The 25,562-nt window shown below is 38.6% G+C and overlaps 1 protein-coding gene across 4 annotated transcripts in view; it reads right to left on the bottom strand.

Moving 5' to 3' along the window:
• Window positions 1-224: 224 nt before the first annotated feature.
• The window catches only part of Dpy19l3 (dpy-19 like C-mannosyltransferase 3), an 81,364-nt gene continuing 56,026 nt past the window's right edge, over window positions 225-25,562 (bottom strand). For 3 of the 4 annotated variants that reach the window (XM_040280156.2, XM_005330639.5, XM_021730062.3), the window contains exons 13-19: window positions 23,050-23,172; window positions 22,457-22,568; window positions 21,775-21,831; window positions 17,800-17,882; window positions 9,941-10,073; window positions 6,913-7,071; window positions 225-4,104 (exon numbers count right to left, since the gene is read on the bottom strand). In XM_040280156.2, the coding sequence (XP_040136090.1) occupies window positions 3,943-4,104; window positions 6,913-7,071; window positions 9,941-10,073; window positions 17,800-17,882; window positions 21,775-21,831; window positions 22,457-22,568; window positions 23,050-23,172 (829 nt within the window). In that variant the 3' untranslated portion in view covers window positions 225-3,942. The remainder of the gene's footprint in view (window positions 4,105-6,912; window positions 7,072-9,940; window positions 10,074-17,799; window positions 17,883-21,774; window positions 21,832-22,456; window positions 22,569-23,049; window positions 23,173-25,562) is intronic. The other variant, XM_078032206.1, reaches the window with a different exon arrangement.

A 25,562-nucleotide genomic window follows, 5' to 3' on the forward strand; every position in this document is an offset into this window, starting at 1 on the left:
ATGAGAAGCTCAGTAACACAGAAGCCTTCTCTTTAGCAATCTAAATGATTCGAATGAACTAATAAGCAGCTATCAAACTGAAATCTAAGTGAAAAAAAAAAACAACCCAACTCCTTCAACATTAACAATGATTAGTGATTTACTCTATTTAGCATACAGTTATTGCACTTTAAATAAATAGGTTCCTTGGATTTTGGCCTTCAAAGAAATGAAATACATTCATCTTGTGTAATCTAAAAGAGCTTTATTTAGTATATAATCTCCATACAATTCAGTACAACTTATATAAAAGCTCTTTGTAAGATTTTACCCATAGGATGTAAAAAACAGAAAATTAGTTATCACAAGAGAGTAAGCCACTTTCTCACCTTAAAAAGACTCTTCTTCCATGAACAGACAAGCTTTCTCTTCTAGGTCAAAAGGTCGTCATATATGGAGCGTTTGGGAAGCATGTTAACCAAGATACATGATCTGAGCGCATTTTATTATCATCCTATTAACTCGAAGGATTGAATTAACATTTTAAAATTAAATATTTCTATGATAATTCTGTAGACTCGGGCCAAAGATGAGCTAAATTTTTAACATTTTAGTCAAAGTTAATACGAATCAGAACAAACATTTTCTAGTTAATTGTGAAATAAAGATGCAGATCTAATGAAATATTTACACATGCCCTTGCCCTGGCAGCACCCACCCAACACCACACACACACACACACACACACACACACATACACACACACACAACCAACTTATTGAGGTCAATTCACACAGGTCAGTCAGATCATCTTTAAGCGACAATGAGCGGCCTAGATAAACCTTTATTACATTCCTGGCCAACACATCTGAAATGAAGCCCTATGCTATAAATGCCTGTAATGAAAGTGTCCCCAGGGCCTTTCTGCCGAAGTAGAATCTCTATGGGTCATTGTGATCTGTACCTAGAGTTGGCATTTTAACAAAGTACCTAGGTTCAAGTAGGGAAGCATTACCTGCAACGTACAAATGTACTTTCATTCACCCATCTTTTCTTTCTTTCCTCCCCGGTGCTGGGGAAGGAACCCCGGCCTTTGCACATGTGAGGCAAATGCTCCTACACTGAGCCGCACCCCCAGTCCTTCATCTGCTAATCTTTTGATGTGAGGCTAATAAGGACTTTCTTCTGCATGAGGGTTCAGTGACTGTTGTTCATTTCTTGTACAAATCATACCAATAACATGATTTGGGTACATCTGACCACCTTCCTATTGGTTCAGACTTTTAAAAGGCAGAGTGAGTACACAGAAAAATCTGTGAAGCAATCTAAGTTCAGAAATTTTCTTGATTTTTATGTTTCCCTCAGTATTTCATGATTTTGTTAACCACATTAAATTTAAAAGTGATTTTTATTAGCAGTTGAAGTGTTTCCACATCAAAACGGTCAACCTAATTTTTACAGAAATGACTCTTTTCACATCCATATTTCCTAGGCTTATACACAGCTGACTGAGTTGTGTACTTATAATCAGAGGAACTCACACAGCGAGGTCTGGTGTGGGAATGGAACAGAAGGGGGGAGGGAGCAGGAGTGTTGGGAGTACCAGGGAGTGGCACCTGGCTGTGCTGGGCTGGAGTAGGTAGCTGCAGAGGGATGGAGACTCCAGGGCTCTGTGGAGTGATAAGCAGAGTCAGTTAAGAGCACTTCTATTGAACTTAGAGTTTCTCTTTGGGAACTCGGAAGCAAAATCTGGTGTTTGTTCTATTCACAAAAACAGAACCTTCGTTTGAAGTTATTACCATACATTAAACAGCTACCAAGGCCTGTGTGACAGGGAGTTTAGGCCACAGGTCTCCTTCTCTGGCTTGCAGAGATGCTGAAAGTCAGAGCCAGAATCAGATGCTTTTTGTACTGTATGCTCCAATGAGAAGATCATAAAAGAAAGAATTCTGACAAGTGCTAAAAAATATCTACCATGGTACTGTACATGGTCACAGTGTCTTGGAAAGAATGTATGCATGGATTCCGTCTTGCATGACTTTTTGGCACTTTATATTTTCACTGAAGACTGAACACTCAATGTGTTGGCAACAATGGCATTATGAAAAAAAATCACTACACCATCACTGTGGGGATGACAAGCATACAAATTTAAGTACATGATTCTTGTATACTGAGACTCTAAGTACTCAAATGCTTAGACTAATACAAATAGGAATATTTAAAATAGATTTAAATATACATGAAAAAGTAACAGAGATTTTTTTTTTTTAAATGAAATCACATAGTCTCAACATCTTGTACCTTACATGTGCTTGGTTTCAATTAGAGTAAGGCACTCACCGAAGGATGTACTGACCCATGCTGTCAGCTACAACAGACATGCATCATTACTGGCTTAATTAGAGTTTTAGTACTGATTAAAATGTTTTATTATTGTATTATCCTAAACTGCAGTGGTCTCCAACCTTATTAAGGGATACAGGAAAGATATAATTCAGGAATTTCAGTTGCATAATTTAATAACAGCCGGGTATTCTTGTGTCCAAAAAGACAATGTAAATTTTTTTTGAATGCTGCCTAATAAGTAGTAACTGAATATAAAATCATCTGAACATGCGATGCTGTCCATCTTGACGCCTATGGCAATTTACTTCAGTACAACCACAAGGAGAAACATTTAAATCATCTCCAACTGGCAAGAACAGGGGAGAAAGTTAATTTCATTAGCCACGTTGATTTAATTAAATGGACAATATGCTTTTATCAGCAACTTGTACACATCCCCCTATCATTAGAAATGAAGTATAAAAGCAATTATCAAAAAATTTTGAGCAGGTACATATAATCCCCTTTGATGTTTACAAATAAGCATGACTTAGAGGCACTTGGTTACCTTTTAGTGAGGAAAACAATAACATTACCAGAGCCCACATGATAAGATTGGAGACCCCAAGTCAAACCTGGTATGAAAATGCTGTCTGCCAAAAATACTGTGTTAGTGAACTAGTTAAGATACAACATTGAAAAAATATTCAGGCTTTGCAAGGTTCTAGGCTGTAAAAAATACAAAGGCTAAAAACACAAAAAGTTTACAAAATTTTGCAAACCCAGTAAATTGAAATGGGTAAGAAATGAAGCAGAACTATTTTACTTGCAAGAGAGACTGAAGAGTATCAATAAGGTTTACAATAATAAGAGTAAACAGTCTTGCTGCTTACTAAACAAATTCTACTTGACTGTATCCACTTTTGCCCCTTTCAGGACTTACAATCTAGAACTTATACTTCTTCTGTGCCTAGCATTCTCACACAAACACACACACACACACTCTCTCTCTCAATGTATGACACATACTATTGAACATATAACATTTCAAAGAGAATACACGAAATGTTTAAGATACATATAAAGACCTAACATGATTTTTTTTTTCACGTTAAAAGCACAATTGTTGGAAAACATTATAAAATTTTAAGGTGAAACAGCACAATAAAGAGTTTTTTTTTTTTAAAAAGCCACTGATTGGTTTTCACTAGTGAAATAATATTAAATAATTTAATTATGCATCCTCTTAATTACACTCAACCAGTGCTGTCTTAAGTCCACCGAAAATCAAAGCATTTCAAATCCTGATGGGATCTCACTTTCTGGCATGGCTTGTAGTTGTACAGGTCATCTGGGGAAAGCACACCACTCTCCCCAACAACAAAATCCTAGCTCAGGCATGTGAAACCCATTAAGCTAATGATCATTAATGGAAACGAGGAAGGACGAGACAAAGACAGACTTAAGCTTGCCAAGATGCTTCCAAAGATAGTAATGCTGTGTAAACATCTGCAGGACACTCCCACAGCACAGCTCTCAGGGACAGGCTGCCCACCACACAGGAAGCGTCAGCTACCACGGTTCCTTACGTGGGAGTCTCAGTGTGTCAAAACAGAGATTGGGCAGAGATCTCCATTACTTGCTCCTGGTCAGCTTGTAGACATGGAATGCTTTGTTCTGAAACACTCGAGTGAAGTGTGCCATGTAGGGGGGCAGGTTCCTCTTTATCTCTTCACAGAAGCGAGGGTGGTCTGCAGGCTTCAAATCTGGATCATTGTCTCCAGGGCCATCCATCATCTAAAACCCAAGCCAACCCAAATGTAATTTGGGAGGGGGGAAGAATCACAACCAAAGCTGGGGGCAGTGGCACATGCCCATAATCCCAGGTACTTAGGAGGCTGAGGCAGGATGATTCCAAGTTCAAGGTCAGCCTGGGCAACTTAGCAAGACCCCCCAACTCAACATAAAATAATAATTAGAAAAAAAAAAGGGCTGAGGATATGGCTCAGTGGTAGTAAACTTGCCTAGGATGTGCAGGGCTCTGGGTTCAATTCCTAGTATGGGGGCGGGTGGAAACAATAGAAGCAAGAATAGCTACTAAGTTTCCTTACGGATGATTTGTTAGTGAAACTATTATCTCAATGTCAATGGCTACTTAGAGATCACTCTTCTTATCCACCTTAGTTTATACTTTTGGAGGGGGAGTCCAGACTTCTCCCCCTTTGAAAGTATAAACTAAGGCAGATAAGAAGAGTTGTATCCCACAATGATCACCAATAATGGCAAAGTCAGGACTAGAACTTGGATCTCCTTGTTCTTAGATAGGTACTATACAGCTTCTCTCACAAAAATGAAATACAGATTTCTACTAAAATCAATATTCTCTAACTTGTCAGAAGGATTACTAAGAATAAGTTACACACAAAGCAAAATTCAAATGCATGTCTTTAATCTGTATCACCTTTGAATTCAGGCTAGTTGCTATTATTTATTTTGGGCAAAATCTGAATTTCATATTCTGTACAGTAAAGTGTTTTTTTCCCCCCAAATTTAGAGGTCTATCATTTGGTCCCATTTATTTATAAACAGCTGCTTTTACACAACAGTTATGGAAGACACCGCTCTCCTACAAAAGGAGAAAATTCTGTTGGTTCTGCTTGAGACCCAGCACAGCTCCAAGTATGTTTTCCTTGGGGGTAGAAGGCAGACACCGTTTGCCATCTCTCTGGAGTGTAGCAAGGTACCCAAGTTATCTCCATGGCTGTTCTCATGTGCAGACTGAGGTGGAACAGGAGGTCCTAACCTCCTTCAAAGGGAACTAGCTTTTTGCTTTTATTTTTCTTTTCTGGCTGGGCTGGTGGCAGGAGGCCTCTGAGGCCCTAACATCTCGACCCTTTCCCATGCCTCACTGCTTTGCTTGGTGGAACAAAGGGAGATGAAGGTAGGGCAAAGACTGGGGCTGAGACTGCACCAACTGCAGTGCCAGCACCAGTTGCCTGCCTGCCAGGAAGGTTCAGGGAAGAAAGCAGTGGGTGTCTGTGGCTGCTGAGGCAACCATGCCATGCCCTGCCGCACCAGGCTTTGAACCACTCCTGTATCTTTCAATGTTCCTAATGTTTTGCTGACAGCTCCCCTGGGTGCCCACTCTAGAGACACTAAAAAGTAGGCTAGGTTGGGTAGAGATTGAGGGCTCCTGCTATCATCCACATGACTTGGAGCTGGGTGATGGTCAATACTATCATTGCTCCTAAAGTGTCACTGGAGGTGACAGCAGCTATGACTTCAGTCTTATTGCTTCTGTGGAAACTGTGGGAGCTGTCAATCAAGCAGCTTCCCCTTCAACAGTTGAGCTGACCTGTTATTGTGAACATTACAGCCACCCTGATACTCCCGATGGCTCCAGAAGATGTTGCTTTGGTTGCTACAGCTGTCCTAAACCACCCCACGAGACCTGTGCCCTGGAGTGGCTCTGTCTCTGCCTATCATGCATCTACTTCAGATGTCATCACTTGGGTCTGTGAGCGATGACATCCATGACAGCCAGGACAGGCCAGCCTTTGCAGACTGGCATGATGGCACAGAAATCCTGCAATTAGTGGGCAGGAGACTGTGTACCTCTCAGCCTCACTGGGCCGGTCTGGAAGTCCTGTTCCTTCGCTGCCCCTTTTGGGCTACAGCATAAGCCACAATGGTCTGGCTTAGTTTTATTTTGCCTATTCATGATTTCTATCTATAGTAGAAATAGGGCTGCCAGCCCTGAGAACAGTTAGCAGCCAGAGAGCTGCGGAAGAGCTGCTGGGAGCTGTTAGCTCTGACTGCAGAGGGCTGTGAGAAGCTGTTAGCTCCAGCTCCTGAGAGTGGCTGGGATAGAACTAAGAGCTGCTGGCACACAGAGCTCAGAGCTGTTAAGACTAAAGGAGCACAATTTGCCTTTTGGTAATTTTTTGGGTGCAGGGGGGGGGCAGGTACAAGGGATTGAACCCAGGGGTACTCCACCACTGAGCCACATCCCCAGCCCTATTTTGTACTTTATTTAGAGACAGGGTCCCACTGAGTTGCTTAGTGCCATGGTGTTGCCGAGGCTGGCCTTTAACTCGCAATCCTCCTGCCTCAGTCTCTTGAGCCACTGGGATTTAAAGGTATGGGCTACATGCCTGGCCTTTTTTGCAATGTCTATCTGAAGAAAGAGAATATGTCCCAGGGCAGGCAGAAAGAACAGTAAGAATGGACCACCACCACTCATTCATGGAGGAACTAACATGATGCTTTGGAACAGTGTTTTGAAGTTTGAAGTTTTGTTTTCAGCAGGAAGCTCTTAGAAACAGAGCTTCGTCATGCAAACCAGCCAAAAGCAGAGTTACTGTTAAACACAGAATCGGGGACCTCAGAGCTGCTCTCTCCCCCTGCCCAGCTCCTGTGGCAGTCACAAAAGTGCCAAGGCAGAGAATTCTGTAGAATGCATGTAAATATAATTCTTGTGGATATATAAGGGGACGCTAGTCTATATGAATTTAAATTATAAAAAAAATTTACATTGCTTAGGATTTATATTGGAATCCCACCCCTCTGAGAGATTCCCTGCATGTGGGGAGGTGACATGCTCACGTGTCCATTGGCGACGTCAAGCAGGTCCCGCAGCCGGCAGCCCCGGTGGTGCCTGCGTTCATAGCATATGCTGTCTTCCAGGATTATGTAGTCAGTGCCGAAGGACCTTAGAAGGGCATGCACGTCCTCTGGGGACCTCTTTGCGTATATCTGATAAACCTTCAAAAAGAGATAAAAATGGAATATTGGCAAAATACATCTTAATTGCCTGAGAGTTAATTGAGAAATATGAAGTAACCCCCATAAGGGGGTGAGCTAAGACCTAAACACCAGGTCTCCCATCTGCTGCCCCAACTATCACTTATCTGCAGGGCTGGAATGTTGTATATATATGTGGGAATGGCTAAAAGAATACTGTAATTATTTACAGAGGGAGAGTGAGTCATGCTGAATACATTGAGATTCAGACACCAAATACACTTGAATTTGGAATGTATTATTTCAAGTTATGAATACATTCATCAGTAGATGCCATGTCTAAGAATGCTTCATCAAGGTAATAACAACAACACAGGAAATAAGATAAATATGTGTTGGTAAGGAGGAGAGCCAGCTTCTGACGATGGCAGGTGGGAAAAAGGACCCCTGGTCCTAGGTCATGGAAGCAACTGCTGCTATGCTGCTTCTCCCTTGACTAGGAGACACTGACATCCACCTCCACTTCTCATCCTTCCCTGGAGCATGAGTAACCTGCAGCCCCTGGGAATTCACTCCCAGTGCCAAGTGCCCCAAGTGAATGCACACACTCTTTGGTGTCTTGTGTTCTGAGACCCGGCATTGGGAAGAGGTTGTGTGGCGGGGCAGAGTGTGTGTGAAGGTCTTAAGAGAGACGCTGCTTCCTTTGTTATCACCCAATTTCCAGTTAGGAGCCCTGACTTATGGGACTGGGTGTGAGGGCCTGATTCAGGATGTTCACATGGAGAGGTGAAATGGTAGGGAGGTGAGCTGCTGCTCTTGTGAAAACTTAGGTTGGCCACCCCTCAGTCTAGCACAAGGGCTCAGATGGAGGTGTTCCATGCATATGAAGGTCACGACTAAGGACAAGCACCAAGACTTGCAGGAGGTCAGTTATCAGGGCATAGCACGTGGTGTCTCTTTGCAGGAGCAGTACACAAAAGGACCGGTCTTTCTATGGCTCTCCAGCCTACACAGCCTAGGCTACCTCTGACTGAACATTTCATTCTTCTTCTGAACCTGGAGCTGTCCGGAACACTAGGGCCATTTGAAAAATTCCCATTTTAGCAGGAGTCTAAGTTCAGATAATTTCCCCTAAAAATAGGGGATTTAGTAAAAACAATTTGCTTTAAAGCTAGTTATATCTCACCTAAAAATAAGACTCAACTAGTAACATTGAGAAATGACAAATATGAAACATTAAAAAGTTTGAAACCTTGCTGAAGAGGACTAGGGAAGGGTAAGAGGTATCCTACTGCATTGTTAACTAGAATTTAAATTGATATAACCTGTCGGGGGGGGGTGACTTGATAATATCTAGCTATCTAAATTACAGATGCCTATACCCATTGGCTTAGTGATTACACATCTAAGAATCTGATGTACAGATGCAAATATGCATATCTAAGCTTATTATTTGGAGCACTGTATAGGATTGCAAAAAGACAGGAAAATGGCCAATAGTTAAATAAAAATTGCTACATCCACATAAAGTATTATGCAGCTTTAACAAAAACAAGGAAGCTGTTAATATGCTGATATAGAGTGAGCTCCAAAATAGTGTTGAAAATGCAAGGTGTGCTGGGCACAACTTCTAGCAACTTCAGAGGTTGAGGCAGGAGGATCCCAAGTTTGAGGTCAGCCTCAGAAAATTAGTGGGACCCTCTCACAAAGTAAGGGGGAAAAAAGGAGGTGGGGCTGGAGATGTAGATCAGTAGTCAAGTGTCTCTGGGTTCAATCCAAAGTACCACAAAAAAAGCAAAAAATAAATAAGTAAAATAAAGAAAAAAGCAAGGTGTAATATGGCTTCTTTTTTTTTTTAGAAAAAAAGGAGGGATATATGTATGCATACATTCATATTCTTAAAATATGCATACACGTATACATATACACATTTATTCAAATGCATTCTTCTTTTTAAACAAAGAAGGAACAAAGAACACCTTGCTTTTTTGACAATATATTTTGGAGATCATTCTATATTAGCAAATTGACAGCTCTTTTGTTTTAAATACACACACAATATATATTATGCATGCAAAATATATATATATAAAAGAGATTGTTGGTATATTAGTAAAATACCTTAGGGAGAATACCCAAGAATCGAGCCATATTATTTGCTTCAGGGGAGAGGCACTAGTAGCTGGAATACAGGGATGGGAGGGAAACTTTTCACTAATTCCCCTTTATATGTCCTGAACTTTGAACTATGTAGTTAGCATTATTTATTTTAAAATGAGCAACAACAATAACAGCACATATTAGAAAACAGCCCTTAAAATGGTTTATAAAACTGTGACCAGTATGCCTTCACTCCTTTCCTTCCCTCCCCAACTCAAAACTCTTGAGTGCTTTGTCCTAAACCATCTCTTCTGCACATCCCAGGCCATTTATCTTCTCAGCTATTCCTGTGAGAGGAGCATGTAGCCTCCTAAATTGCCTCTATTTATCTGTCTATCTATCTATCTACCTACCTGCCTACCAATTCATCCATCCATCCATCCATCCATTTTGGGGATTACTGACCCAGGGGACTTGAACACTGAGCCACATCCTCAGCTCCTTTTATGTTTTATTTTGGGACAGGGTTTCGCTAAGTAACTTAGGGCCTCGCTAAATTACTGTAGTTAGTTTTGAACTTGCCATCCTCCAGCCTCAGCCTTCTGAGTTGCTGGGATTACAGGTGTGCAGTGCCTTTCTGGGCACCCTGAACAGCCTTTAGCAGATGGGAGCAGGCTGAAGTCCAGAACAGGAGACCAAGCCCCAGTTCCTTATGTGAACCTTTACCAACATGGGAAGCCTGGGCCTTGACTGTCCACAAGCAGTGGGCAAAGGTTAAGACGGGCCTCACCGCTTTGGTTCGCTCCCTCAGGCTGTTGTCTTCATAGTGCGGGTGGTTGGTTAAGGTCCTGCCCGTGCACAGCTTGACTCCGGCCAGCAACTGCATGCTTCCAGCAAACACAGCCTTCCTTGGAGTGTGAGAACTAAAATATTAAGAGTCAGAATTAACTCCACTGCTAAGATTTCCTTGAAGACATCCAAGAAGACAGTACCACACTCTCAGAATCACCTAGTTCTGCTAGGAAGTGTAAAGTTGGGCATGGCCTATGTTCTGATTTGCACGCCATCCATCTCACATTAACTTTCATATCCATTCTTGACTGTTCACTAGAACAATGGTCAAGAAGCGTCTGACTTTCTGCTTCGATGGGTTTACTTTTATGATGAATTCTCTCAGGAGGAAGGCAGATATCTCCTGAGTCTGAGGTTTCTGGGCTAAAATCCATAGTTCTCTTCTCTTCTGCTCCTGTACCAAGGAGACAGATTCTAACAAAAAGAACTCAGAAGATTGCCATTGTTTTTTATATTAAATGTCACTAATGGGCTGCCTAAAATAAACAGACTAGAAAGCCAGAAGATCTGAGATATTATTATGAATTACTTTAAAAGAAAAAAAAACATAATTAAAAGGAAAACATGGAAAGAAGATTCTGAAATAGCAAATATTTTACCAATCAGTATGGGGATGTACACAATTCCTGATGTGAAATCATTCCTTTTCTTTAGTTCTGATTAAAACTATATGCATTTAGGAGGCCTTATATTATATCACAATCTCGCTTTCCAATTACCACCAAGCTATGATTCTTTGCCTCCCTTAGGGTAGTGGGGTTGAGGGCCAATGATGGAGGATCAAGGAAAGATTCCCAAAACACAGTGAAAGCATTTTTCCTCTCCTGCTACCCAGGAAAAAATAATCTTAGTACAGACCATTTAATTTCCTTCCAATTTTTGGAAACCTGCAAACCAATGAAATAGTGTTGTTTTTCACCGTGAAAAACACAAACAGCTCTTCTAGGCATTCTCTCTAGTGTGGAATTTCCCATAGAAGCCCACTAGGAATGTTGCAAGGTATGTTTATCTGTCTTCTGTTAACAAAAGGAGTCTATGTCTGCTGAACTGAGCTAACTCGACAGAGTTTTGAGGAGTCTATCTGAAGCCATTCAAACTCAACGACCTCTGCAGAAAAAGCAATAGGAGAGTCTGCTCTCAAGGTTTTGGTGAGCAAAGCATGAAACTTGCTCTGCTGCTGAGGTTTCTAAGAGAGCCTCATCATATTCATATATCCCACCAGGATGTTCTATTTATTCCAAATTAATGCTAAAACTACTGCATGAATGCCAGCCAACAAAGGCCTTTGGATGTCTATGAGGAAGACATCCTACTATTCAAATGATGACATGTACAAATAATTTACTTTTTGAAAAATTCAAGATTTTCTCTCTAACTATGACACTCTCTTTCACTTGCATTCCAATAAGCCTTCTTAAGTGAGGAAAAGAAGTAGATGGAATTACAATGAGCACACAAGGAATGACACATAATCTGCATTTTCCCTCACCCATGCCAGAGTCTAGAATGTGGATTCCAACAGAAAAAAGTTGTGCGTGAGCTTGGCTGTATTTGATAGGTTGTCATCATTCTGACAATGAGACCCAGGAACACAAGAACAAATAGATCTATGCTCTGTCCTCCCTCACAACAATTTACAGGGAGTCTTTGACACTTGTCCCACGTGGTCAGAGTAATAGGGTAGTTTAAATAAAAACATGAGAAGGTACACAGTGCTTGTGAAAGGTCTAATAGAAATTCCATTTAACTCAATACCTACTAAATACTTATTCTGGGCCTTATCTATAACGTCACTCTCATTTACAGTGTATCATAATTGCTAAAGAGGATAAATATGAACAAATATGAATTTTAAAAAGAGCCATCATTTTTCCAAGCCATTTCCAAGCCATTCTTTTGAAAACTCTCAACTGGCATAAGCCATTCTGCTGCAATAAATCACACAGTCAACATCATGTATTAATGCCAAAAAGTGGATGGTCCTCGAACTGGACAGATTAAGAATGTAAGAAGAAAATGAGCCTGGTTTCTATGTCTGGCAGAGCAGAAGGCAGAGGTGAGAGCTAACAGGCAAACAGTTCTGGCTTCTACAGTTTCACTGCCTCAAGATGCCAGGCTGGTCTTTCCATACAAAAGACACATCCAACAGCTGAACTTCCAACCTCTATTCAAATCATTAGCCTGTCTGGGCATTACCATTTGGAATATATAACAGGAATCAGTACCAAGAAGATGCAAAGACCTGTTCATAGTGTGCATTTCCTAATTATGGCAGAGACAGATGACGGACCCTCTCATCTATTCACAGTTAATGACCAAGGTTTCAGCCCGCTTCCTGAACCATAAACATAACTCCTGATGAAGGACAGAGTTCACAAACGTTTGAGTGTCAGAAGTCCTGAACTGTGTACTTATTCTCTATTCATTCAAAACATATTACTGAGGGCCCACTATGTGCTCAGCTGACAACCTGTCTTTGAAAACCTGGTTAAGAGAGTCAGGCGCAGCTCCCACTACAGCAAATGTTTCAAAATACACCAGAAATTAGTCTACTGCTTACATACTAATGCTTATTGGGAGCTTTCAACTCTGCTGAGGTCTGAACACATCAGACATTAAACAGGATCTCTTCAGTATGCCCTACCTACACCTGAGCAATCCCCTCCCCTGAGCCCCTAGCAGGTGCAGCCCCTGAGGCAGCAGCAGACCATGAGCAGGCAGAGTAAGGAGCTGCCATAACTGCATAGAGGAATTGAGAAAACAACGGAAAACACATTAGATTGTAGCATGTCTTAAATGTTTGGTCTTAATAGCAAAAAGTTCAAAAGTCTAAAAGAAATGCTATCTGTTTAAAACAGCTAGTGTAGCAATCTCTGGGTTGTTAACATACACTTTTACTGCAGCCCTTGGTTTTATTTTAAAATAGTAAACATGAAATACTCTAAGGCCTAGAAAATGAATTAGAAATAATGCTTGTTTGAAAACTATTGACGTCCGAGGATAGCAGAGATGACGTTTATTCACTGTATTCGGTTTGATCTGGTTTTATGTGCTGGGCTCATGGTAAATCTGGGTTATTTCACTGCTACTTTAAATATTTAACTTTACTGGTAAAGCAACTGCAAAAGTCAAAGCAACAAGCACAGTAAAAAAGACAAAGAATAATCACACATTTTCTAAACTTTAAAAAAAGTCTACATTTGTTGCATTTTATATTTTTTTGTGGTGAAATCCATAGGCAAAGGGAGAATGGATTCTTTGTCCTTAACTTAAAATATGCACAATGACAGATCTGAAGACAGGCATTCTCCCTTTACAGACACTTGCACCTGATACAGTCTGTGGTCTGTATCTAAAATAGCTAATGTGCTTTTAACCATTGAATGACACTTCTCTATTATAGAAAAACAAAGCAATTTTTACAAATGTTTGAACAAATGATGTATAAAATGAAAGGATAATTTGTTTTTATAGCTCTCTGCCAAGCTCCATAGCAGGCTGCCCAACCTGCAAACAATTTATTCTGTAAGAAATGTCACTAAATAATGACAAGGACTCACAGGTCAAATGGATTTACATTATATAATTTAAATGTCATTCTAGGAAGACCTGATGGCATTTTGAACAAATAATCTCATTTATTTTTGAAGCTCTAGGCTTCAACAAGTTAATTACTGTTGAACTAATGGGTAAACTGAGCATTATAATATCACGTGTGAACGTTTGCTTTATCTACACTTCAAAAATTTATAGAATTATGCAAATACCAAAAATGATTCATTGAACATCAAGGAGGTTTATAGGCACTTAAATTCTGGACTTAGCCCACCTCATCTTTAAAATATACAGTAATTCTTTCTACTTTGATTAAATACTTTGATTAAATTTCTGCATTTTTTCAGTCCCATTGAGAAAATACTGTGCATACAGGATTCATTATGGAAACAGAGTATTTCTAGTGAAAATCTTCTGAAGCCAAGAAGTCAAAATGACATACATCAAAATATTCAGATCTCGCTATATTAATTCACTACATCAAAGAAAACTTTCAGGAACCAAAAATGAGACTCTCAGGACACAAGGAATGTGGCATGCACCAGGCTGTTATGCATTTGGTCCTGCAAGGAATGTGGCATGCACCAGGCTGTTGTGCATTTGGTCCTGCTGAGTGCCGCCTGATTTTTTGCTGAGATACTGGAGAAGGCAAAAAAATCCAGGTATCTTACTTTTGTCCCCAGAAACATTACCAACAATGGGGGCAAATATGAACATCTGCATTTACCAGCAAGGAGGGCAAATATGAACATCTGCATTTCCCTGTGCTTGGGTGTGAGCCAGCCAGGTGACTACAGGGAAAGTGAGTTACTGTACCTGGGGGCCCACTCCCATCAAAATCCTCAAGGATTAAAATGACTTTAATTAAAACACCACAGTGAACCCACTATTTTGTATAATTATTCTGCACCAATGAAAAAATTTCTAAGAATTTACAGTATTCTTGTAAAACAGAAATTTAATACAGAAATATTTTTGGTTTTAAACCTAAATCTCCACTCCTTTAGAGAACTGGACAGGAAAGCATAAAACAACATTTCCTCTGACAAAAACTGGGACTCTAAAAACATTTTCCCACTAAACCTGTTAAACCTTGAAAAATCATAAAATGGAGTGGAGAGTGGAAGAGAAGAACAAAGAGATAATGTTGAGAGAAAGTTTATTGCTTACTGCAGCGAAGAGGCAGTTAGAGCGGATGGCCTCTCAAAGTTTACACCTTCAATATAATGTCCTGTATGTACACCTTTGGTGCTCAACAAGTATCTGTTGGATTGTGTTAATAATTGAGTGACTGTAAAACCGTGAAAACACTACAAGGCCTTCAAGACTTTCACAGAAATCCAGTCCTGTTTATATGGCCCCTCTCATAAGTGAGATCCTAAAGTAACATACTTTGTTTTCCCTTGAGTTTCTCTCTTTACCTCTAAAAGGTTATAACCTCAAAAGGAAAAGAAAATAACTACCTGGGCTGCAGCTGAAGCTACGGCATTTTTCAATCTACCTCTGCAGCAGAGAAGCCCCCAAGAGTCCATGCCTTGAACCACAGCTCAGTGGTCTTGGAGCACAACAGAGAAGCCTGACATGGTGTGTGGTTTACAAGGTACAAAGCCTGGGGGATGGTAAGTTTCTTCTCAATACTCCCCAAGAATCACCCTGTGCCAAAATGGAAGGGGGGGGTCATTTGAGGTATCCCTTAGAAATTCTGTAGGTCACCCTGAGGCAGTCATCCGGAGGCCTCCTGTAATGCTGGCCCGGAGAGATGCCATCATGACTGCCCTGACAAAGGACTGACATCTGAGTGTGCAAACTTTGGCTTAAGACAGAGAAGACAGGATGGTGAGGACTGAGGCATCCCTTGCTGACAGGTCTGGGTCCCCCAGGTGTCTGGAGCTGCTTTTAGACCCACACTGTGTATCCTTGGATTGCTGCCCTTCCTTTAGTGCAGTTCAGACTTTTTTTTTTTTTTTTTTTTGTACCAGGAGTTGAATCCAGGGGGCACTTAACCACTGAGCCACATCCCTTTTTTATTTTTGGGACAGGATCTCATTAAGTTGTTTAGGGCCTTGCTAAGTTGCTGAGGTTGGCTTTGAACTAGTGATCCTCCTACCTCACGCCCACCCCCTAGCCATGGGGATTACAGGCATGTGCCACTGCACCTGGCCACAGCGAATAACATGGACGCAGTGTGTCTGTCAAATTAGTAAAGTTAAGTTGAAGATCATATTTTATGTTTCAAAGATAGAATAAACCAGAGAGGTTAAAAGAATATTAAATACATTCCCTGTGTTTGGAAAGCAAGCTACGGACAAGAGCTGATTTGAATGTTGATTTAAACAAACATATTTTGTGTCTAAATAGACCCTATTTTGGCATACATTCATCATCACTTAAGCTTATTTTACAAACATGCCTAGCAGCTATTTTTACAAAAATGATAATTTAGATTTGAAGAATTTTAGGGGAAAACAGGCAAGATTAGATGACAATGGAGCCAATTTTTTTAGAACAATCTAAATCTTTCAGTTTTGGAGAAAGAAAACACCAACCAAACAAAAGACAGTCAAAGGGGTCTGTCAACCAGGGCACTCACTACTCAGGGAGAGGAGCTGCTGGGCCAAGGAGAATCTCAGGTGCAAAGACCACGCCCCCAACAGGGAGGAATAATAGATTAAGGGCTGCCACTTTCACACCTGAATAATTTCACACCCACAATTTTTCAGAGCCAGGAATGTTATTTTGATTTTCCTGGAGAAAAAGCATAAAAATAAAGGTACAACAAATAAGCACATCCAGTTTGAGATAGTCAAAGACAAACTGTGGCTCTGCTAGAATACATTTTTAATGATTCTGTAATTTTATAATTTCTGAATTGGGAAATGCAAGTAGGGAAGCTTATGATGCTAATCCAGGCAGATATGGAAGCTCTACCATCTTCAGGATGCTACAACAAGTGGATGCCCTGTAGCATTAATTCCAAAGGTATAATCTTAAAAATATAAAATATCAGTCTCACCTTCAGATGCATGTATCGTAAATTCCCAGTTGACTACAGTTAATGCAAAAGTAATTAGCTTTCTTTTATATGGAATAATCTTTCTTCCTCACATACAATAAATACTGAAGGAATTATTTACTCTATAATTGTCTGCCATGATTTAAAATTAAATAAATAAATAAAGACCCAGCACCGAGTACCACTCTCAGCACTAGAAATATGTGAAAAATTACACTCATTGCATCTAGACAAACCCGGTCCTACACTGGGACCAAAGCCACATATATATTTTAGACATAAATCTCTATAAAATCCATGCATTGCACTCAAGAGACCTCAGCTATCAAACATTTACCATCTCTTAATACACAAGCAGCACTAAACTGTACTGGTTAGTAAACATTAGTCATGAGCAAGTGCCAATACGGCTACTAAAATTCAAAGTGATGGAGACAACAGGGCCAATGCCTTCAGAATATGTCACACAAGATTTGCAATGTCTATTTACCTGTGAGTAATCACACTGCTGCTTTTTGGTTATAAAATAGAGAGATACAGTATTACAGCGTACAGAAATGCAGGTCAGGGTAGAAAAGTTTATTTTTGCTTATGGGAGTCAGGTTTCATGAACAAAGCTTTGAAATACATGGATTTCACTCTGAGGCTCAAGGCTGAGGCAAACCAACCAAATGCAGTAAAAATAAGAAACAATATAATGCTAAAGTATTTTATCTTCAAGAGAGGAAGAGCCCCCGTTTTATATTTAAAATTCTCCTGAGGCTCATGGATCAGTGAAAATGAAATCTGCAATGAGCTATTATGATTCTAATGAATGGTAGTTTATACTATAACTTTAAAATAATTAACAAGGAAAGAATACTTTCAAGCCTCACCATTACCAGAATTTGAATGGAATTAAAGCGAAACAATAAAGGCAAAATTGGCAAAGAGTAGAAAACTCTTAAGTTTTAACATAAGTAAAAATTTTACTCTGATTTCTGTCAGTGTTTGAAAGAAATTTGTTTTCTGATCCTATTGGAGAGAATATTTCTTGAATGGAAATAGTTATTTCCAGATACAGAGTTTTAAAGAAAAAAAATTAATAAAAATGAATGTTTCCTCACAATTAGATTAAGAAAAAAACAAACAAAACAAAACAAAACGTCCACCCCTTCCCCCAAAGTAAATGAGATGCACAGTGACTCTAAAAAAGTTGAAATTTTAAAGGTTAAAAAAACTCCTCTTACTTAATCCAGTTCATCAGCTCCACTGTATCTGGGTCATAGAATTCTCTCAACTCGGAGAGCTCATCCATCATTCCTGGCCAGAACTGAAATTAAAAACAAAACAAAACAAAAACAAAATCCACCCCCATACCCACAACTATCACTAAGATTGAATGGAAAAAAAGAGAAACTGTATATGGCTTGTGGACTAAGTAGACATGGAGGCTGTGACACAGAACTGCGTCTTCTCTGCAGCCAACCTTCCCAACACCAGGGTGCTGAGGTCCAAGGAAAGTTTACAAAATTCTCCTGCGATGAGGCCATTCAGGACCAGAAATGTTGTCAAATTTTTAAAATGAGCTTTCATTTTACCCTAGGAGAAATGCTATTGTAGGTGGTGCCAATATCTAGTGAAACAGTACTTTGCTACGACAAGAATATCAACCATGAAAAAGTTCACAGTGTATTACAAAAATGTAATTAACTAATATCTTGCAAACTACACTTAAGAGCTGAATGTGTCCACAGGAGACAGCACCACATTACAGCTGTAAACATGTATTTAAATGCAGAATCTCGTTTCTGTCCTCATGATAACCCATGAGACAGATGATTCAGCAGGAAGCATAGCCATCAGAGTTCTTTTTCATTACATGTCTAGAAACTGGCTCTGAGAGATACTTGACTTGACCAGGTCACAAGTGGCAGAGCCACAGTTTGGAAGTTGCCCCCAATCTAGAACCTCTTGTCATTGTATAATATTGTAATTATATTTTTGGTGCTAAAAATATGGTCAAATGGTTTGACATACATTAATAGAATCACTAGTGCAATGGAAAAGAATATTTAAAAGCAGGACCCTCTAGGAAATTCTGATGTATTTGACTACCTTATTTATGCCACCAGTGCCTCTTGGTCAACCTAAGACTTCAAGTTATATAGATACAATATAAAAATTAGACTCTGAATCCACTGCTCATCTAATAACAACAGTCTGTTTATTTAATCATTTAATTAAATCTTAATTGCTTTATCAAATGATGGTTGACTAAAAAGATTTGATCATCTATGCACATCCTAAGGTTAACTGCAGAATTCATTTCATGTATTGGCAGAGAAGACCAATGACAATGTATTTATGCTTCTATGATACTGAAAATGTGATAATTTTAAGATCCACCAAGTAGAAACAAAGCAGCACCTGACTGGTCTAGGCTGTGTTTAGCCTGTTACTTTGTTATCCTGTCATCTCATCTTTGGCCACTTTTTACTGTTCATTATGGTGTCTCCTGGGTGAGTGAATCAGGAAAAGTGCTAGGGATGGAAAACCAGGTGTCAGTGCTTCTGGTGCTAGTTTTTGGAAGGCAAGTAGTAAAAATTACTGGCCAAATGATCATTTTGTAATACTGTAACTATTTTCCCTATTAATTTGAAAATCAGAACACTAAACTTTTAAATGAAATGTTCTAATTCTTTTACTATGTGAATTCAATGGCCATTAGATATTTTTGTAGTTTTACAGTTGCTGTTATCAATGCTAAAAATGTTAAAAGCTTCTAAGAGTCTTGTGGAAAACTTCTTAAATATGAAGGTGAGTGCTGTTTTTAAATAATTAAAGGCTATTTTAAAATAAATGGTAATAGTTTATTTGGGATTCCACAAATCAAATTAATAATCAAAACCAAGTAGCTTTTATTAATTCAGCCTTCAGAGTAGAGACTAGCACATACTTTTCTCTTTTAATAAAATTATCCTGAAGAGAGAGCAAGTAATATTGGTACTACAAACAAATTTTGAAATCCTCATCATAATTGTCAGGTAACACTCGACTCAGGCTTTGGCAGACATGAATTTGTATTACATGTAAGTCTGTAATAGTTGGAATCGATGGGTAACTCCTAATATGCATAGCATCTTTTTTTTCTCTGACTCTGTATTTCATAAATTTTGAGAACTATCTCAATTATTTTATGCAGTGAAAACTGGATGTGGTGGGATTTCTCCTGAAGGCCTATTCCCAGAGATACTTGGCCGACAGGCTTCTGGAGGGTTCTCTCCAATACCAATCCTTTAACTCTGGGAGAAGTACCTGGATTTCCTGGGGAGAATGGCTTTCCTAGTGCCCTCCCTGATTCTTCATTAGCAAGGGTTCATAAGAGGAGTGAGGAGAGGGATTCTGATGCTCACTCCTGCCTTGGGAGGCCTGGAAACGTAAGGGGGTAGGGATGTGGGGCGGGTGTGCTACTGGCATCCACTGAGTGGAAGGCAGGATGTGCCACACTATCCTATTAGGCTCAGTACAGCCCCCTATGACAGAATTATCCTGCCAGAAAGTCAACAGTGCACTGTTGAGAACCCTGACAACACTACAGCAGGGTTTCCTAAACGTGGTGGGACATGTGCAGCATTTGCAGGGCTAGAACATCAATTGCTGGACTCTCCTTGCAGAGCTTCTGACTCGGTAGGACTGGAGTGTGACCCAAGCACCTGTATTTCCAAGAGTTCCCAGATGCTGCTGGTGCTGCTTGTCTGAGAACTAAGCCAAGGTTCTACAGCACAATTTCTTTCTTCTACCGTGTCCTTCCTCAACTGTATCAAATCAAGAGACCAAAATCCTCAAATAGTTTAATTAAAAAATCTATAAAATATCAGTAAGTAGCTGAGACATAAAAGAACTCAGCCTGTGTGTCTCCAGCTGATGGCCAAGACAGTCACAGCTCACACCCACCTCCAGAGGTGAGAGGAGAATGACGAGGAGCTAGATTTTTTCTAGGAGGAGGGAGTTTTAGTTTCAAGGTCAATGTGTAAGATTACATTACCTGACTCCTCACTAAACATATACTGTTTAACACATAGTTGTTGCTTTCCAGATATTTTAAAGAAGTTTCACTTATTTACATCAGAGCAATAAAATTCGCAGAGGCAAGAAGGCAGAAATCTATTTCTATGTTTTGCAACATCTAGCAGTTGGCACAGACCTCTGTCTATAACAGTCCATGTTCTGATAGATAGGAAAATGACAGAACATAACTAAAAAAATACTTATAATACAATGATTATCAAATATATTTATTTTTAGCCTACAATCTTTGGTTCACAATATCTGACATGAAAATAGAAGCAATCAAGCAATCAAAAGCTGAGCAGCTTCTATATGTGATCCTCTCTGGGGAGGATCCCATCTCCACATGTAACCACCCTCCCAAATCAGGGCCTTCATGACAGTAGAGTGATAAAGCCATTGTTCTAACTTAAAACAAAAACTGAAAAACAATCTAATCTTTAAAAATATGTATTTTTTTCTTTAAAGAGAAGGCAGGAGTTCAATTGGATAAAATAATCTGTGCTACTTGCCCTGGTGATACTTCAAAGCCTATAAGCTCAAGGATGTACAAAAGAATCCAAAGTAGTCAAACTGATCAAGGATCCTTGCCTCTGACTGGATTCTCAGATCTGAAGCACAGTTCATACTGTTTCAGAATTTAGTCAACTGAGCATATGAAAAATGTTGCTACTTCCTATTGAAAACAGAAAACAAATTTTTAAAAAGCCTAATCTCACACTGTATTTATTTTAAAACTTCAGTTCTCTTACCAAGTTTAGAACTCAACAAAATATTTTAAAATAGATAAAAATAAGATTTTAAAATCTCTTATGCTATATGAATTGGCTAACAGGAAAAATAATTTTTCTATTTCATTCATTTCATAATAGGTCTGAAAACGTCTTATTTTCAGAATTTGCATCAGTTAACAGTCAAAAATCAAGATTAGAATGCCAGTGCTAATAGTTTCTGCTATGATATTTTTACTTAGTAAGAACTATCTGGGAAACTCATCAGTTTTCCCATCAATGCTAACTGCAATAAAAAACTAAGGAGATTGTTTATAAACTCCAATGACCACTTTATTTGCCAAATAACACAAAAATACATTGAGTCAAAGCAAATTTCATGCTAAATAAATTAATGACAAGAATGAGGAAAATTGGTCTTACCTTGTAGCACAGATACAGCAGAATTAATATTGGTACTGAATATCGCATTATACATATCTACATAAGAAAGACACTATTTAGATTACAAGAATTTTGAATACTTTTGCCTTATGGTTTTGCTTTTTAAGTATGTGCTTCTTTTGAAATAACAAAACATAATATAATGGTGCATGTGTCTCCTGTATGCAAAACTGAGTCAATTTAAGGGTTTAATCATTCATAAAGATAGTTGTAGCTTCTACCATATTGCCACCTAGTGAACTGAGAGGGCAGAACAATTCAAAACTGCATTTTCAGGTTATTAAATATTGTAATACATTTGTTAATAATTATTTTGAGGAAAATACCTTATAATAATAAGTTATAATTCTGGATAAGAGGACTATTGATGAATTTTAATTGCCCCTTTTGTGTATATTTCTAAAATTCTTCAATTTCTATATAATAAACATATTTACCTTATAGTTTTGGGGAAAAGTTAAGGATTTTTAAAAACAAAATTAAAATTTACAAGTTACTTAAAAATAATTCCTTTAAAATTCTTACAATATCAATTATTTTTAGTTTCAAATTTTAGTATCCATTTTACATGAGTAACATATGGGCAACTACTGAAGAAAAACCAAGAACAGGAATGAAAGAAATACTAAAAATCATTAAAAATTAAATGGAAAACACTGACCCTCTTTGGATTATAAAGATGGACCAACTTCAGAAGCAACTCCCAAATCTCAGGGCTGCATAAGCCAAATGACGCGAACACACACATGTGAGATGTCCAGAGGTACTTCATCCTGAAAGGACAGAAACAGAGGAGGTCAGCAGTTCCCAGCAGGTATGCACCTGGGTTGGAGACAGCTGCAAGGGCAGCTGCACAGTCAGTGACAGGAACATCTTACTTAAAGCTATTTGCCATGGGTTAGTTCTACTGCCTCTGGGAACTATCCCACGAGTAAAACATATTTCCAATTAAGAAAAAACTGATTATGAATAATATTTTGAAGTAAGGTATACATGAGGACAATTTTATGGGAATGATAATCATTAATGAGGATGACTACTAATTTCCAAATTATATTGCTAAGTAACATTAAGTTAAGAATGGATGAAGCTGGGCACAGTAGCACACGCCTGTAATCCTAGCATCTTGGAAGGCTAAGACAGGAGGATAGCCAATTTGAGGCCAGCCTCAGTAAATTCCCAGTAACACCCTCCACCCACAAAGAACAGATGAATTAAAAAACAAATCAAATAGATTGGATAAAACAAAAATACCTCATGGTACTCAATGCTAAGAATCCAAACAGAATGGTGTGTATTAAGTTGTAAGCAGTTTCTGGTTTCAGGTCAACTGTGCATTTTCCCACTTTACCCAGGGATTGTTGATTTGCAGCATCACTGAACAAAATAGCAAACGTACAAATTTAAAGCTAGATCCATACTTTTAATTTAGCTACATCTTATTGTCTCCCCTAAGATGAAATGAACTAGCATTGATCAAATTTTACTTTGAAGCCAAAAGTGTCACAATGTAAATGGATAGTAGTTTAAAATTTCATAGCAGATTTTAATTTAAGTAAAAATTTAAAGTACTTCAATTCTTTAAGAGAAATATCAAAAAATAAGTCCTGCTGGAATCACTGAGATGAGAGGAGATCTTGAAAGATCTTTTATGTTATCATTGGCATTTTGCACATTTTTATAAAGAAGCAAAAGTCAAATGTATCTGTAACTTGGAATTCAATTCTTTGTGAACCAGTGATCACATTTTTTACCTATCAATACTTCACTGTATGTTCAACAGATAATTTTTATCAAATAGTTACATTAAGATGAAACCCCAGTATAATGAACACTAGCTCTTTAATATCATCTGACTACTCAGGGTGTATTCTACTTTCCCTGTTTGCAGCAATTGCTTTTTTCAGATAATTCCTTTGGATCAGACTCTAAAGCTTGCATGTTGCATTTCTTGATGTATCTCTTCAAATATCTTTTGATCTATAAAAGGATCTCTTTTTTTCTTTCTTTCTTTCTTTCTTTTTTAAAGGGATACATATTTAAAGAAAATGGAGCCTCTGTACAGTACCTCCACCCACCTTCTGGATCTGGCTCTCTCCTTATGGTGGTAGTTACTACCTCTCTCTATTCCCATGTTTCTTGTAAAAATAGAATTAGATCTAGAGGCCAAGTTCACCATTCTCCCCCTCTAAGAACACTTCCCACAGATAAGATCTACTCTAGCATCACACTGGGAAGCATGTGCTATCTGGCTGTCTCTACTCTAGTGAGGTTAAGACTGGGGAGTGAATTCAGATGTTGCATAATTTGTTTCAGAGGGGAAAAGAATACAATAGCAAGGGTTTCCAGGTTCAGATAAAATCAATACTTTTATAAGGGCCCTACTGATCCTTCATATAAATTCAACAGAACTGGATACATATATTGCTTTTCTATGTAACCAAGACTCTTATTTCTTAGAAATCCTCTTTTGACCACTACAGATTCATAGGGATATTAAAATGATACTCTATGGCAGCTTTTACCATTGATAATAATTACTTAAAATGATAATCCAAACATTGGCTTCTATGTACTTAAAGATTACTCAAGGAGAATATATGTTGGTAAATTCCTTTGACACATGAGAGAATTTGCAACTCCTTCTCTGTACCCTTGCCATGTTGGAAGGCTCTGATGAATCCCATGAACACAGAACATGGTGTCCCTTTCAGTTTTATCCTTCCTACCACTGCAGACATGTTATGTCAACATCATGGTATTGTCTTAGTAGTATAAAAGCAAAAATATTGGGTCTTGAAAAAAATATCCTTTAAATACTTGAAAGTTAATTCATTAACTTAATTCCTTAAGATACTATCATTTCTTAGTCTAGTAGTGCTTTCCTTCTAATAATCTTTCTAAAATCCCTACCTTGTAGAAGAGGATGCTTGAAAATCTTTATCTATAGTCATATTCCAATTCAGCCTCCAGAGATGGCTGCTAGGAGCACCCTGAGCATGGCAGACATGCTCACAGAGCGAAACCCAGCTGAACTTCCTGCTTTAGATGTGGTCTAGAGTCCTGTCAACACTTGGCATGTCTGGAATAATATTAAATTATACAGTCCAGGGCTAAATTTTACCTTGGGTTAGGCATAAAAAAAAGAACACTTCTGAAAGATACTAAAATAGTTTAATAGTCAATGAAATATTTTCATGGTTCAATGTTGCTTCATTCTTAATAATCATAAAACACCTCAACTGATCTGGACTTGCTTCAGCAACAGCTCTCTTGTGGCTGTGAATCACAGCTCACCAGCAACTTAATTGGCCAGGTAACTACAAATAGAAAGGAATTTCTTGGGAGCTTCATTAAGTTTTCACAAATGACAGTAGCTTCAATTTCTTACACTTAATTTTCTTTCAATTTTAACGTGGATAATAAATGCAAAAACCCCATAGGCTTGATAGATAGGAATTCTACAAGTTTTTAAAAAGGCTTTAAAACTCCCTTTCTCTTTCAATGGATTGGTGGACATGCTATAAGTTTTTAAAAACTGGCAATTATCACTTAAAACTTATCTATAGTCATATACTTTAGATAATCATATACCAACTTAGCTTCAGACCATTACATTGTTGGTTTCTGACATAAAAAATTGTAATCACTGTGCTTTAGCCTTCTCCCTCCCCCTGACACCAAAAAGTCATCTTATATTTATTTTGCATATTGAAAAGCATAAGATGTCTGAATAAAGTCTTATCTTCTAATAAAGTCCTAAAATA

Source organism: Ictidomys tridecemlineatus, chromosome 15 (genome assembly GCF_052094955.1).
Source record: "Ictidomys tridecemlineatus isolate mIctTri1 chromosome 15, mIctTri1.hap1, whole genome shotgun sequence".
Lineage (NCBI taxonomy): Eukaryota > Metazoa > Chordata > Mammalia > Rodentia > Sciuridae > Ictidomys > Ictidomys tridecemlineatus.